This window comes from Paramisgurnus dabryanus, chromosome 24, assembly GCF_030506205.2.
Source record: "Paramisgurnus dabryanus chromosome 24, PD_genome_1.1, whole genome shotgun sequence".
NCBI classification, from domain to species: Eukaryota; Metazoa; Chordata; class Actinopteri; order Cypriniformes; family Cobitidae; genus Paramisgurnus; species Paramisgurnus dabryanus.
The window spans coordinates 2,670,819-2,684,775 of NC_133360.1; the positions used below are offsets into that span (position 1 = coordinate 2,670,819).

The window sequence follows — 13,957 nt, forward strand, 5'->3', positions numbered from 1 at the left end:
TTTATATATCTATTGCATTTAATATGTTGACCTTTTTCATTATTTTAGTATTACTTTCTCCAGAAAAATAAAATAAAAACTTAGAGACAGGAACAATTCTAAAATTAAGTTGATTTGACATGAAATGACCAGCAGGTGTTCACCGTCTTAATCATCACTTCATTATCTCATTAACTTTAACACTGATTCAGTGTAAATTTAACACTCTGTAGAGTGGGACCATATATGCTCCCAGCAGTGTTAATTTAACACTGGGAGTTTTACTGTGTAGCTACCAACCAACAGAGATGTTTTATGTCATGAATTTTCTTTAGGTGGGGGCAAAGATGGGATGCACCCTACACAAAGGGTCACTTTATGCACCTGCCTAATGTTGTGTAGGTCCCCCTTTTGCCACCAAAACAGCCCTGACCCATTTTAACACATCATGTTAAAGCTTAGTGGTTATCACTGTTAACTCACAACAAGAAGGTCTCTGGTTTGAGCCCCTGTTAGGTCAGGTGGACTTTTCTGTGGAGTTTGCATGATCTCTGTGTGTAAGCGTGGGTTTACTCTGAGTAGGGGAGAGTGGGGTAAAGTGAGACATCGGGTAAAGTGAGACACCCCCTGTATCTAGGCAACGGAACACATTTGTGGTCCTATGACCATTATGTTTTTAAGCCCCTCAAATTTCCCCTTGGCCATGAAGGACAGGACCTCATGCTGCTGTGGTTAACATGTTTTTTTCACAAAAATATATTTTTTGCTTGTAAAAGTAAATTTTCTTGCTGTCAACTTAATCAACTGTTGTGCCAAAGCAAATTGATTCAGGTAGAAAAACTTATATCACACATGTTTATGAACTACCAACATATAAAACCTTGTGTTGATGCTAGCTGAAGATTAGCCTGAATTTCCAAGAGAGAGAGTTTTTTTCCAAAATGTGGTGGTGGGGTAAAGTGAGACAAATGATGTGGGGTAAAGTGAGACACGAGGCACAAGTTCAGTTTAGTCTAAAACATATTTTAATGTAATATTACATTACATATGTTTTATTTTTAATTTTATAAACATTGCAGAAAAACCATTACGCCTAGTCAATACACCAGGAAGACAGCCTGGGGAAAAACACCCCTTGAGGAGATGGAGAGTGCAGCTGCTTAGGTCAAGGAAGGAAAGAATTCTCTAATGCTATGTACACACCAAACGCGAGGCATCATGGTACTGTGGGTTCACACCAGACACAAGTTCAACAATTTGCGGAAGTAGATTACATACAAAGTCAATGCAAAGATGCAATCAGACACGTCCTCGCATGTGGCGATGCGAATGACGTGATATGGGTGGCGCGTTTTCCACGAAAACACGCGCTATTCGCCGCAAACATGTCTTCGCCCAATTTGAAAATATTCAACTTGAGCGAAAAATTCCATTACACAATGTTAAATCCTGCGAGTAATCTAGATCAAGTAAAGCACTGCCCCGCATTTGGTGTGTACGCAGCATTATTCGCAAATTTTTCGTTCGAGATAAATATTTTCAACTTGGGCGAAGACATGTTTGAGGTGAATAGTGCGTGTTTTCGCGGCAAATGCTCCGCTCATATGGCGTCATTCGCATCGCCCCAGGCGAGGATGCGTCTGATCGTGTCTTTGCATTAACTTTGAATGTAATCTACTTGCACAAATCGTTGAACTCACGTCTGGTGTGAACCCAAAGTAAGAGCAGCTGCAAGGGATAGAAATATTGATAGATGGTTCTGATTGTCTTTTGCGCTGACCCGCAGACACTAGCTGGCTCTAAGGGTCCTTTGTTCTGACCCCCAGACTGCGTTCTAATCTAACTGGTTCTATATGTCATTTGAATGTTAATTAAAAAAATTTGAATTGTCGGAGCCAATGGTCTACAGTGGGCAGCGCTCCGACATGTGGTGCTTTCACACTTTCTGGGAGTTCGATTCCCGGCTCGTGGTCATTTGCCGATCCAATACCCTTCTCTCCTCCCTGTACTTTCCTGTCCTCTCCAAAACTCACTGTTAAATAAAGGAAAAAACTGGCCAAAAAATATAACTTTTGAATTATGTTATGTTGTATTTGATTTTGGTTCAGAGTTACTGTACTTTCAAGTGTTTAGAAAAATAATGTTCTTAATTGACCAATCCCCTTGATTCTGTTACTAGTCCAACATTAGTTCTGGAATGTGTGGTTGTCAAGCTAGCCGTCAGGATTTTATCTGTTACAATATGTGCTGTTATGGTAGTTTCAGAGTGTAAAAAGTAAGTGGATCAGTTTACCCCGAGCTGGTTCACTTTACCCCCTTGATTTTTCTGGTCTGTCTCAGTTTACCCCTAAGCTGGGGTAAAGTGAGACACAAGACCACTTTTTTTAAAACAATCATATTTTCACTGCTCTTCGTCCTGAATACATTCTGGTAATTTCCATAGCTAGGAAACATCCTGAATTAATGGGAAATGTGTAAATTTGACTGATATATCATTTTAGCTCGCTTAGAGGGGAGCAAATGTAAAAAATGTCTCACTTTACCCCACTCTCCCCTACTCCGGTTTCCTCCGACAGGCCCAAAATATGCAAGTTTTTCTATGGATCTTTGCCTGAACAGCTATGAATGTCAAATATACTATTAACCATACTATACTAACATTTTTTACCATTTACACATTGAAGCCAACGGAAAGATCTGTGAGATATGACAGATGAAAGACAGAACTGAAACTTCAGTGCACATTTACATTGATGCATTTGGCAGACGCTTTTATTTAAAGTGAGCAACGCTTTATGCTGCTAATGCAATGCTGTGACACTAAGCTATACAGAAACACAGACACTTCATCAAACTCAATGACATTCAGACATTTTTAAATCTATCTAAACATTTTATGTGTTATTGTATATATATATACATCATTACATATCTGAACTTCACCAGAAGCAAACATTTATTTCTGTTTTATACTGAACTATAGTGGATGACACAACACTCACATCTCAAGTTATAGATATCTAACAGTGAATGTCATGAGTATTATGGGATGTCAGTGACTCTGTATCATAAACATAATCTCATTGATTTATGTAGGATTTACATACATGATCATCAATGACATCAATACAAAGATGCATCAACATTTATTCTTTGGTTTCTTTATTTTACACATGTATCAGATGTAGTTTACACTCATAGTTTAATGAATGGACTCTCGCTTAACTTCCGCGTTTGACTCAAGGCTGCTCTTCAGTTTCCGGTACGGGAGATTTAAAGCGGAGTGACGTCAGAATCGCTAAATTTACTCGTTGTTTGCTGGATTTACCCAAATTTACAACCCGTTATGTGTGAAGAATTGTCCAGATGTGCAAACTCGAGAAAGGTTACAAGTCGTCTTATCTCTGTAATCATTATGATATGTTCATCATACTAGCAGAGCTTACATTGTGCTGTTTTTATGATTCAGGATTAATGTCTTTGTAATGTTATCTTAAAGTGTCAGGTAAATTAAAAGACGTAAATGAAATCTCACTGCTATATGAGGAAAAAGCAACACGAACTGCAGCAGGACTTATATTAAATGTGACGTTTAATACCTTTTTTTTTTTGTATATTCACGTCGATTGTCAAAACATTTTTACTTGGATATTTTTGAGTTATATCTTGGAACTTTATAGGATATAAATAACAACGCAAAAAGAACTATTGACTATGGTAAAGTCCATTTAAGAAATCTATTCCATTATTTGTTTATTTCTTGTGCTGTTTGTTTATTTTAATACCCCGTGTATTTAGTTTGTTGTGTGTGTGTTTTATTTTTCTCTGAAGTTATTCTTGTTGTCATCGATATGAATTTTCTATTTGTCTTTTGAATTTGTTATTAATTAAGCATACATAAATGCGCAAAATACACGTTTTTTACTGTTCTAACATTTTGCTTGTATAACCACAGATGTTATCTTCGCTAGTACTGATGATAACAATTATACAAAATTCATAAGTATATCAACAACAGATGAATAGCACTGTTATCAGTGCAATTTCTTTCTAAAACTAGTGTTAATGCAGATACAGGGTAGCAGTGTAGAAGTTGTCATGCTTGAGTCTAATGCTGTAAACACTATGACACACACCAGTGGTGGCTAGAAGTTCGGTTCTCCCGTCTATTAAAATATACTTCCATACGTTAAAATGTCATTATGGTATTAAATGTGAAGTATAAGTTATTTCTATGTAAATTAAACAAGCATCAACAAAATTTGCAGTGTTATTTTGGCTATTTTGGCGTTCCTGAATATCATTGAGCTCTATGACTGGCGGAAGTAGTCCAGCATCCTGAGATTTCACCGGAAATACGTCAAGCACCGCCGTGCATAGAGTCCATTGATCAATAAAATGAGATTTTTCCAATAAACACCGATGAAGAAACTCAAAGCTGAATAAAGTTTGGATCCACAATAATATTTAATAAGAAAACAGTCGAGCTGAATAAATGAAGAATTTTAAAGAAATAATAAAGATTGTGTAGAGATATAATGAATAATGTGTGATAACTATAATAAATGAACTGAAGAGGTTTAGTGGGGTTTATCTGATCTCATCCTCTTCTCTTCATCTCTTCTGGATCTGATGTCATAAACAACAAAACCAACAGCAGCCACACCCACCAGAACAGAGACGACCAATTGGATCACAGCTTCAGTAAAACCACAACAGGAGCAGATCTCTTCTGAGTAAAGAAATGAGTAACAATGAATATATATCTTATATTTCTTATAATTAAATAAACACTAACATCAGTTTTACCTGAACACATCTGACAGAGATCAGTATTGAGATGTTGAGTTTGATTACTGATTGAATTGTTGAGTACACAGCTGTAAGAATCATCCAGACACTTCAGATGAAGAGAGATGTTGTTGTTGAGATCAGACACACTGATGCTGGACAATAAACTGTTTCCTTTGTACCAGGACAGACTCACATCTCTCACATTCAACACTGAACACAATAATGAACAGATTGAGCTTGATGATGATGAAGAGTCTCTGCTGATGACAGGAACGGGCAGACGAGCTTTAAGATAATAAAGAATAAATTAAATAAATAATAAATGAGATCTGATAAGTTCATCTAATAAGATTTTATTTGTCAGTTCATATAAAGTAGTAAAATATAAACTCTTAGAACAGATGTGTTAAAAACAACATAATCAGTTATGGACAGTAAACTAAATGTGTTGTCTCAGAATCCACACATCTCTGTGTTATTATTATAACAGTGTAATTATAACAAAGAATTAACACAAAATGACATATAATATGTTACACAAAACATTACATAACACATCTCTTCTTGGAGTTTACAGTAAAAAAAAAAAAACAATAATGTATGATGACATTAAGTTTTAGGTAAACATATTGAAATGGAAACACAAATCACATTCATATATTTGAACATGGATCAGTTCTTTACTCACCATAGACAGTAAGATTGAATATGTTGTGTTGGGTGTTTGTGTAGGTGTTGATTAGTTGATAAAGTCCAGCGTCTGTGGTTCTGGTGTTTGTGATGGTCAGCGATCCACTGTGATCCAACTTCAGTCTGTCTCTGAATCTCCCATCAGCTCTCTCTTCATATAAATGGATATATTTGCCACCAACCTCAATTTCAGCTATGGTGATTTCAGGTCCAAACCTCCAGTAGATTCCCTCTTTAATCTGTGTTTCAGTGAGACTGACAAATAAAGTCACTGGATCTCCTTCAGTCACTGACACAAACTCAATACCAAACACACCTGAAGAAATAAACAACATGGATCACAAACACAACTCATTTCTCTCTGTGTCTTCTGCGAGTTCTGAAATGAGATGAGACTAAAAATCTCCTTTAATTCTGTCAGTACAGTTACAGTTAGACATCATTATTATTATTAACCACATGTCTAATAAATCACTTATATAAAGTTTGACTAAAACTGAAGTGAAGTTATAAAAGCAGAGATCACTTACCCAGCAGACTCCAGAAACACAAGCAGAATAAAATCACATCAGACATTTTCTTCAGTAAATAACAGTCCATAATAATTCATAACCTTATATTAATCTGACACTCATAAAGTTCATAATAAATCAATCTTTATCAGATAAGAGAGTAATGAATAGACCCTGACTGACTGAATGATTTTATTTCATCAAGTTTGAATCCTCACAGGTCTCAGTTCAGTGTCTTTATATTCACATCTTCATCACAGCCCTCTGCTGGTCACACTAAACATTGTCGCTGTCAGACATTGTGAGTGCAACCCAGAAACAAAATATGTACTGTATAGTTCAGTAGTTGCACTGAGCAATGAGTCTGCGATTATAACGTCTGCAAAATCATTTTTCAGTGAAACACAAAATTCACAAAAAGTATGCAGGCTTATTTGAGGTCCTGCAGGCGGATGACGTCAAAATACCGCGAGAACAATGCGACATCAGGCTTTTCCTTATGATTTCTCGCTTTGCTCTCGCGGTGCGTTGACGTCAGTGTTAATCTCTGCTTATTTTATATCATTATGAGGTGGTTTCCCGAACAGGGATTAGCTTAAACCAGGACTAGGCCTTAGTTTAATTAGGAAATATAACTAGTTTTAACAAACATGCCTTACTAAAAACATTACTTGTGTGCATTTTGAGGCAAAACAAAGGGTACTGCATTATTTAAAGAAATGTCAGTGCAACATGTTTTCAATTTGGACACCTCTCACATTTATTTTAGTCTAGGACTACTCTAAAACCGCCACTATGTTATCTGTCAGTCAAGTAACTTTAAATCATCGAGTAAACTTATAAACACAATCTTAAGTACTGAATTATCAATGTCACAAAAAAAGTTTATTAGGCTTCTCAAGACTAACATACAACACACACATACACTTTACTTTCTTTAACAATTAATTTCTACACACTTTGTAAGAATAACATGTAAATATGAAAAGAAAAACTATTACCAAATTTAATTGATTGATTAATTATTTGATAACTGTTGTATAAATGTATGTTTAATAGTTATACATTTATGAGTGTGTTTTCGTGTTTAAACACTAGATGTCGCTGCAGTGTAGTCTGTCATTAGGAGACACAGCTGAACTGATTACTGATCAGTGGCCGGTTGCATAAACCTTTAAGACTAGTCTTAAAAGTTAGTCATGCATTTTTTTTCTTCAAGACTGATCTTAACTGTTTTAAGTATGTTACATAGAAAGGTAGATTGGTCTATTTTAAATCCAAATAATAAGACTGATTAGCCCTAACTAATTGCTAGTAAGAATCATTCTTTAGACGCAGTCTTAACGTCACGGCTATGTTTATGCAACCGGCCACAGATCTGTTTAAAAATAAATAAATATACTGTTTAAAATCTAAACGATGAAAGATGATTTATTTTAATGTAATAATGAATTTGATGACCATTAAAGTCTTGACTAAATTCATTACATTTAAAATGTAGCATAAACAAATATATAATTAATTACCATAAACATATTAAAATGCAAGATTTTGTTTGTGAATACTGTTTACACATAAAATACACATAAAATAATGCATATATGAAGCTGAAGATGAATAAGATGAAGGAAGTGACATCACACATGTAGTTCATGTATATGGTGGTGATCTTCAGGAGGCTGAGGCCTCAATTAGAGTCTGTGATCAACAGTGACAGTGTGGAGTTTATAAAGACTTACAAATAGGGTATCTATGAGTGAAGCTGGATGATAAACTGAACTGCTAACACAGACGCTCTGTACAGAAGAGGACAGAGACGCTTACATCCTCAAAGAGCTACGCATCATTTAACATCTGCAAAAAACTCCCTGCACAGACACAGACAGACTCAGGAGGTCATTTCTCTCCCATGTTGTGCGACTCTTCAGTTCTTCACTTTTATGAACCATGAATTAATATACACTATACATTTTCCAATTAATCAGATTCCATGAGCTCATTTCTCAGTGTTCTATTATCAGCACATCACACAGACACTGAACACTTTGACCACAAATAGTCTATAGTTCCTCTTTCATCTGCTGCTTCTCTTTATTAACAGTGAACTAAAATGATAAAATAAAATCTATGATCTGAGCGTTTAAACTAGTTTTGATAGTTTATAATATACATTAATACTCTATTTCCATTTGCTTTACACTCAGGGATTTAAACAAACAACTGTATGCATAAATCTTATATTTCATGATATCATAGAGAATTGGCTGTGATCTTATTTGACCTGGGCCAGAAAACAAACATAGCCCAAAACACTTCAACAACCACAAAAAACATGCCAGTAATCCCACAGCAACAGAATTAAGTTAACATGATATTATTATTTATATCATTATTATTTATATTATCTTACGGCAAGTTGTGTTATAGTCACGAAAACATTTGATTAATTTATTCGTGTTATTGACACGATTTTCAACTTTTTATCATGCCTTGAGCACAAATGTCTTTTTCGTTTCACTCATCACGAATTTCTATAAATAGTTTTTCATCTCCATGGCACATCTTTCTTTTTCATGTCATTTTATATTTTGATTTCTCTTTTTTTCAATTTTTAAATCATTGTCGCTTAAAAACATGAATAAATTAACTAAATATTTCGTGACTATAACATAACTTGCCGTGAGTGTGAATAAATGCTGTTTATATGGAGATGTTGGACTGAGATCAGGTTTGCAGATATCAGAGAAACATTGACCACTTAACCCACAGACCTCACTCTGCTCCTGACAGGTAAAGAACATGGTGAATATCTTAAGAGACACAAGACAGGAATTTCTTGAGCTTCAGTAGATGAACAGATGTGAGATAAAGATCAGACGAAGATCTGAGATGAACTTTAACTAAAGAACTGACCTCACAGGTTTATTTTAGTCTATAGGTTTGTGGTTATGGTCGGTTTAGTCTTCACAGCTCTTGTGCTCTCTTGTTTTACTCTGAAGTCTAGAGAGTTTCATGTTTAACTGTTAGACTTTACCCTCACAAACTAATGAGTTTAAATGTAAAAATTATGAATGTATTTTTAAGTTTATAATGAAAAGGTTGAGACAAAAGTGTTGAGTAGATCAGAGGTGGGCAAACTTAAATTATAACTTACTCAAGATATTACAGTTTTTCTGAATTGCTAAAACACATTTTCTCAAAACCTTAAACACAAATCCCGATTTTAAACAAAATTCACAGAACCCCTGACTCTTCCAGCAAAATCAAACAATTCCTTCAAAACCATTTCACTTGTACTCAAAATCAAACTAAGCTTTCAAATCATGCACACATAAGTCTATAATATAAACACTTCAAGCATCCATTAGACACTACCTTAAAAAATGGAAAACACAACATCCAGGAGATCTGCTTACAGAAAAAATACATGTTTATTGTACATAACAACACACTTGACAAATACTGTTAAAAATCTCTATTACTGTAATCACAAGTTTAGTTCAGTGAATATAGCGAATACTTTACTGTAAGTACTGCAAGTAATAGTAAGTTTTCAATATTACTGTAAGCAGCACTTGTATTTTGTAAAAAGTCAGCAATCCAACTGCAAATTTTGCCAATTGCATTGTCTCTGGTGTCCTTTTCTTCCTCATACTCTTCATCTGCCTCTCAGACTGTTTACAATCCACACAATTGGTAAAAAAATACCATTAGATAAAAGTGTGTAGAATTTTGAGTTGTTGTGTTTACTGGATGATAACGGTGTTGTAGTTGTGTTGAACTTTTGCCTGCCTGTGTTTAGCATTTATAAAACAAGTGCATTGCAGTGTGAAATGTGTGTTTTAGTGAGAGTTTTGCAAAAAGAGTGCATGATTTGACAAATGTGTTTAGGCCACTATGAATTTGGTTCAGAGATTGGAGTTTAGTGTTTTAGCAATTCAGAAAAACTGTAAGTTAACTTAACAATAGCTCTGTTTGTATATATTTTACGCAACTATGGTCCAACAGTCCAATTTTTTTTAGGGCAGTGGTTCCCATGCTAGGGGGTGCCTGAGATGAGGAAGAACCACTGTTTTAGAGTGACCTTTGGGGTGTATCAATTATGTAGGATTACAACTTTTGTAGGACCAAGAAATTTATTTTTTAAGAAAAAATACAGAAGTCCAGAGGTCATTGGGGGTGCAGCCTTAAATGCATTGCTAGATAACTATTACAACAACAACAATCTTTATTTATAAAGCAAGCACATTTAACACAATAAAAAATTATTCAAAGTGCTGTATACATAGTGCAACACAAATACAAATTTCCAAAAACTAAAGAATAAAAATTCAGAGTTTTCAGAGTAGATTAAAAAATGTCTAATGAAGGAGCAGACCTCACATGATAAGGGAGAGCATTTTAAAGCATGGGCCCATGGGCCTGTAGCGACTTTGTGACACATTTTAAAGCAAGTGATTTGAAGATCTAACTGCCCAAAAAAGTAAGGTACAGTTAGATCACAAATATACCTTGGTGCACAGCCAGACAACCTCTTATAAACAAACATAAGAATCTTAAAATCAACTTGAAATTTAACTCTTTCACCGCCAGCGTTATTTAAAAAAGTTACCAGCGCCAGCGTTTTTCATGACTTTCACCAAAGTTCAATGCCTTCCCGAAAATGTTCTTCTTTAAATATATTAGGGATGTCCAGATCAGGTTTTTTTGCTCTCGAGTCCGAGTCATTTGATTTTGAGTATCTGTCGATACCGAGTCTCGATCCGATACTTCTATAATACATAAAAAAGAATAATGAAGAGCGAAAAAACAGATCCAGGATGCTCCTTATGTCATGCTGCACACGTTGCTGTTTCTGTGTGGAGTCAAAAGAGTCTAACTCTGTGCCAGCGCATAACTATAGATGTGTTAAAAAATAATGAGAATATATATAGTATATATGTACACAGGGGTTAAATTGGGATTTGTTTTGTGGGGATGCTCTGTTAGGAGGGAGGGTTCGAGGGGTAACATGTTTAATCCTGATGACAGCAAAGCCACTGGTCTGTTTCAATGACATTTTGGACCTCTGATAGGATTTTATAACTTTCAGCTTTAAAGCTGTGCCACAGGTTGACCCAAACTTTAAAACCTAAACTTTAAATTATGCAAATCTATGAGTCTATCACTCTATATCCATTTGTTGCACATGTCATTATGCACAATTGATCAAACTTTGAAGGAAGTTATAAGACTTAACCTCCTTGACTAATTCTAGGCATAAGATAGGCTACCAAATAAGACTCAATTAACAAGAAAAACAACAGCGCAGCGCGTACATTGGCGTGGAGCAGAGCGAGACCTTCAGTCTGTTAGCCCCGGACGGCCCTGACCCAATTTAAACCCTGCATATGTATCTGAGTCCTGATCAGAAGGTAACGTCCGATTCCGATCAAGTCTGAAACCACGTGATCGAGGCCGATTTCCGATCACGTGATCGGATCGGGACATCCCTAAAATATATAAACATACAATATACCAAATGAAAGAACAGACCCTCTGCTTTCAAACAAAAAAAAAGTTTCATCCTACCTTCAGTGGTTCTTTTGCAATCAGCTTTTGAATATGGGTAGGTTTCTGCAAAAACACCACATTTTGAGCAAAAAGCAGAGATAATTCCATTTTTGTGACGGACTTTTCATAGAGATCCCATTCAGAGCGATCTTTAAAACAGACACGGACATGTAGCCGCTTGCCATAGGGCAATACTTCCGGGTTTAAAAAGTTGCGGAAGGGCGTCACCTGGTGGATAATAGCGGTATTGCGGAAAGACGGAAAATCTCGTCATTGGCAGGGAAGCGTTTTCTCTTGATTGACAAGATATCTAGATATCTCGTCAATGGCGGCGAAAGAGTTAATAGAAAGCCAGTGAAGAGATACCAAAACAGGTGAAATATGATGCTTCTTTCTAGACCCAGTCAAAAGTCTTGCAGCTGCATTTTGAACAATTTGTAGTTGAGATAGTGAAGATTGAGAAAGACCACAATAAAGAGAGTTGCAATAGTCTAATCTAGTGCATGAATTGCAACTTTTAAATTTTTTTCTTGAAAGAAGATTCTTCAACTTTGCAATGGATCTTAAATGGAAAAAGCTTCCTTTAATAATCACACTAATTTGTGTGTCAAAGAATAGTGAAGAGTCAAAGATTATTCCATGGTTTTTAATTTATGTGCATACATTAGTTGAGAGTAGTGATGTTACGTTCGTGAACGAATCGTTCTTTTTGAATGAATCTTTTAGGTGAATGAATTGTTCTTGTTCACGCCATCCATTGACTCATATTTCTTGTTCACTGAAATTTCCCTCCCCTCTTGAGGAGCACGGACAAATGAAGCGCTGCCTTCTTTCTGCCTCCAAAAAGTGACAAAAGTACGAGCCAATGGCAATCGAGTATGAGCTGTGGCCAAGCATATGATTGGCTCAACAAACAGAATGAATATGCCCTTCACTGACCGAGCCGCTGTTTTGAGTCTGAACGAACGAGAGAGAGAGAGAGATCGCGTTCTTAAAGAGTAACTAAACCCTTAACGAACTTTTTTTAGTTAATGATCTGTTAGAATGATGCTTTATTAGTGCTGTTCATTGATTTTAGTAAGTTTTTTGACATTTGGATATAAAGTGTTTCAATACTACAATATATGGTGTAAAAACGTCTGAGGCTGCCCTCTTCAGGTTGAACGGTGGCTACTGCAGTTGAATTTTCCTATTGGATGTTGGGTCCAAAAAATGACTTTTGACGTAAGCAAGTTCAAGCTCACCACGCCCTTGTTACAATCTCACCACACACTTGGTACGAGCTTAGTTCGTCCCCTCTATCTCCGTTGGGATCTGCCCACTTTTCTTGCATTTTTCAAATATTGCAGTGGGTGGAGTCAGGCTCTGACCAGGGGTTTAGTTACGCCTTCAAACAAACTGAATGACTGGTACAAGTTACAACCTAATGAATGAGAGGGATCGAACAGAAATCGAGTGCAATGTAAACAATCTTGTGAAAGAATCATGTGGTTGTGGAATTTGCAAGAGACAACTTCTCACTTTGAGCACACGAATGCGTGTGTCATTTATTTTCAAAGGTAAACAACAGAAGGAACTCAAACAAGCGCTCATCAGCGTCATGCGTCATCACGCATTCTAAACATTTAAAGGGAACGCGATCCCTGAACAGTTATACAGAACTACTGTTAATAACAAAGGTGAATTATGTCTTTCACATTCACTACACACGTCCCCCCAGAATTCACCATAACAGTCAACGGGGAGGTGGGCGTATCAACCGACCACAACGACTGCGCTGTACCGGAGGTCGAGGGGACCCCAATGCAGCCGGTGTAACGTCATTACATGGAGGAGGGGCACAGAGTGTGGGAAACCTGGTTGGGACAGGAGCACGAGGCGGGGGCAGAGCCGGAGGCCGTCCACGTCGTGGGGGCTGGGCCAGGCCAATGGGCCTGTCCACATCCAAATGGGCTGGTTTAAGGCGGTCAATGGAGAGTCGCTCTGGTTTGCCACCCCTGTCCACCATAAAATGTTTGTCCCCTGTCTCCAGAACTCGGAATGGGCCCTCGTAGGGCGGGCGTAGCGGTCCCCTGTGGGCATCGTGGCGAATGAAAACATAGTCGGCTGTTTGAAGTCCTGCGGGGACGTGCGACTGAGGAAAGCCATGACGGGAAGTAGGGACAGGTGCAAAAAGCCTCGCATTATCCAGTAGATTAGACCGCTGGAGAGTAGCAGACCAGGGAACGGTGGCACTAGGGACGAAATCCCCTGGCACTCGCAGCGGCTGTCCGTAAACAAGTTCCGCCGATGAGGACTGAAGGTCCTCCTTTGGTGCAGTCCTGATGCCCAGCAGCACCCAAGGGAGCTTGTCGACCCAGTTGCCGTCTGTGAGGCTGGCACGCAGGGCAGCCTTCATTGACCTATGAAAACGTTCACAGAGCCCGTTA

General features: G+C 37.1%; 1 protein-coding gene across 1 annotated transcript in view; it reads right to left on the reverse strand.

Moving 5' to 3' along the window:
• Nucleotides 1–2,949: 2,949 nt before the first annotated feature.
• LOC135748088 (uncharacterized) overlaps nucleotides 2,950–13,957 on the reverse strand; it is a 61,990-nt gene continuing 50,982 nt past the window's right edge. Inside the window, exons 19-22 of the mRNA XM_073813632.1 lie at nucleotides 13,293–13,930; nucleotides 5,462–5,779; nucleotides 4,789–5,058; nucleotides 2,950–4,711 (exon numbers count right to left, since the gene is read on the reverse strand). Of these exons, the coding sequence (XP_073669733.1) occupies nucleotides 4,560–4,711; nucleotides 4,789–5,058; nucleotides 5,462–5,779; nucleotides 13,293–13,930 (1,378 nt within the window). The 3' untranslated portion in view covers nucleotides 2,950–4,559. The remainder of the gene's footprint in view (nucleotides 4,712–4,788; nucleotides 5,059–5,461; nucleotides 5,780–13,292; nucleotides 13,931–13,957) is intronic.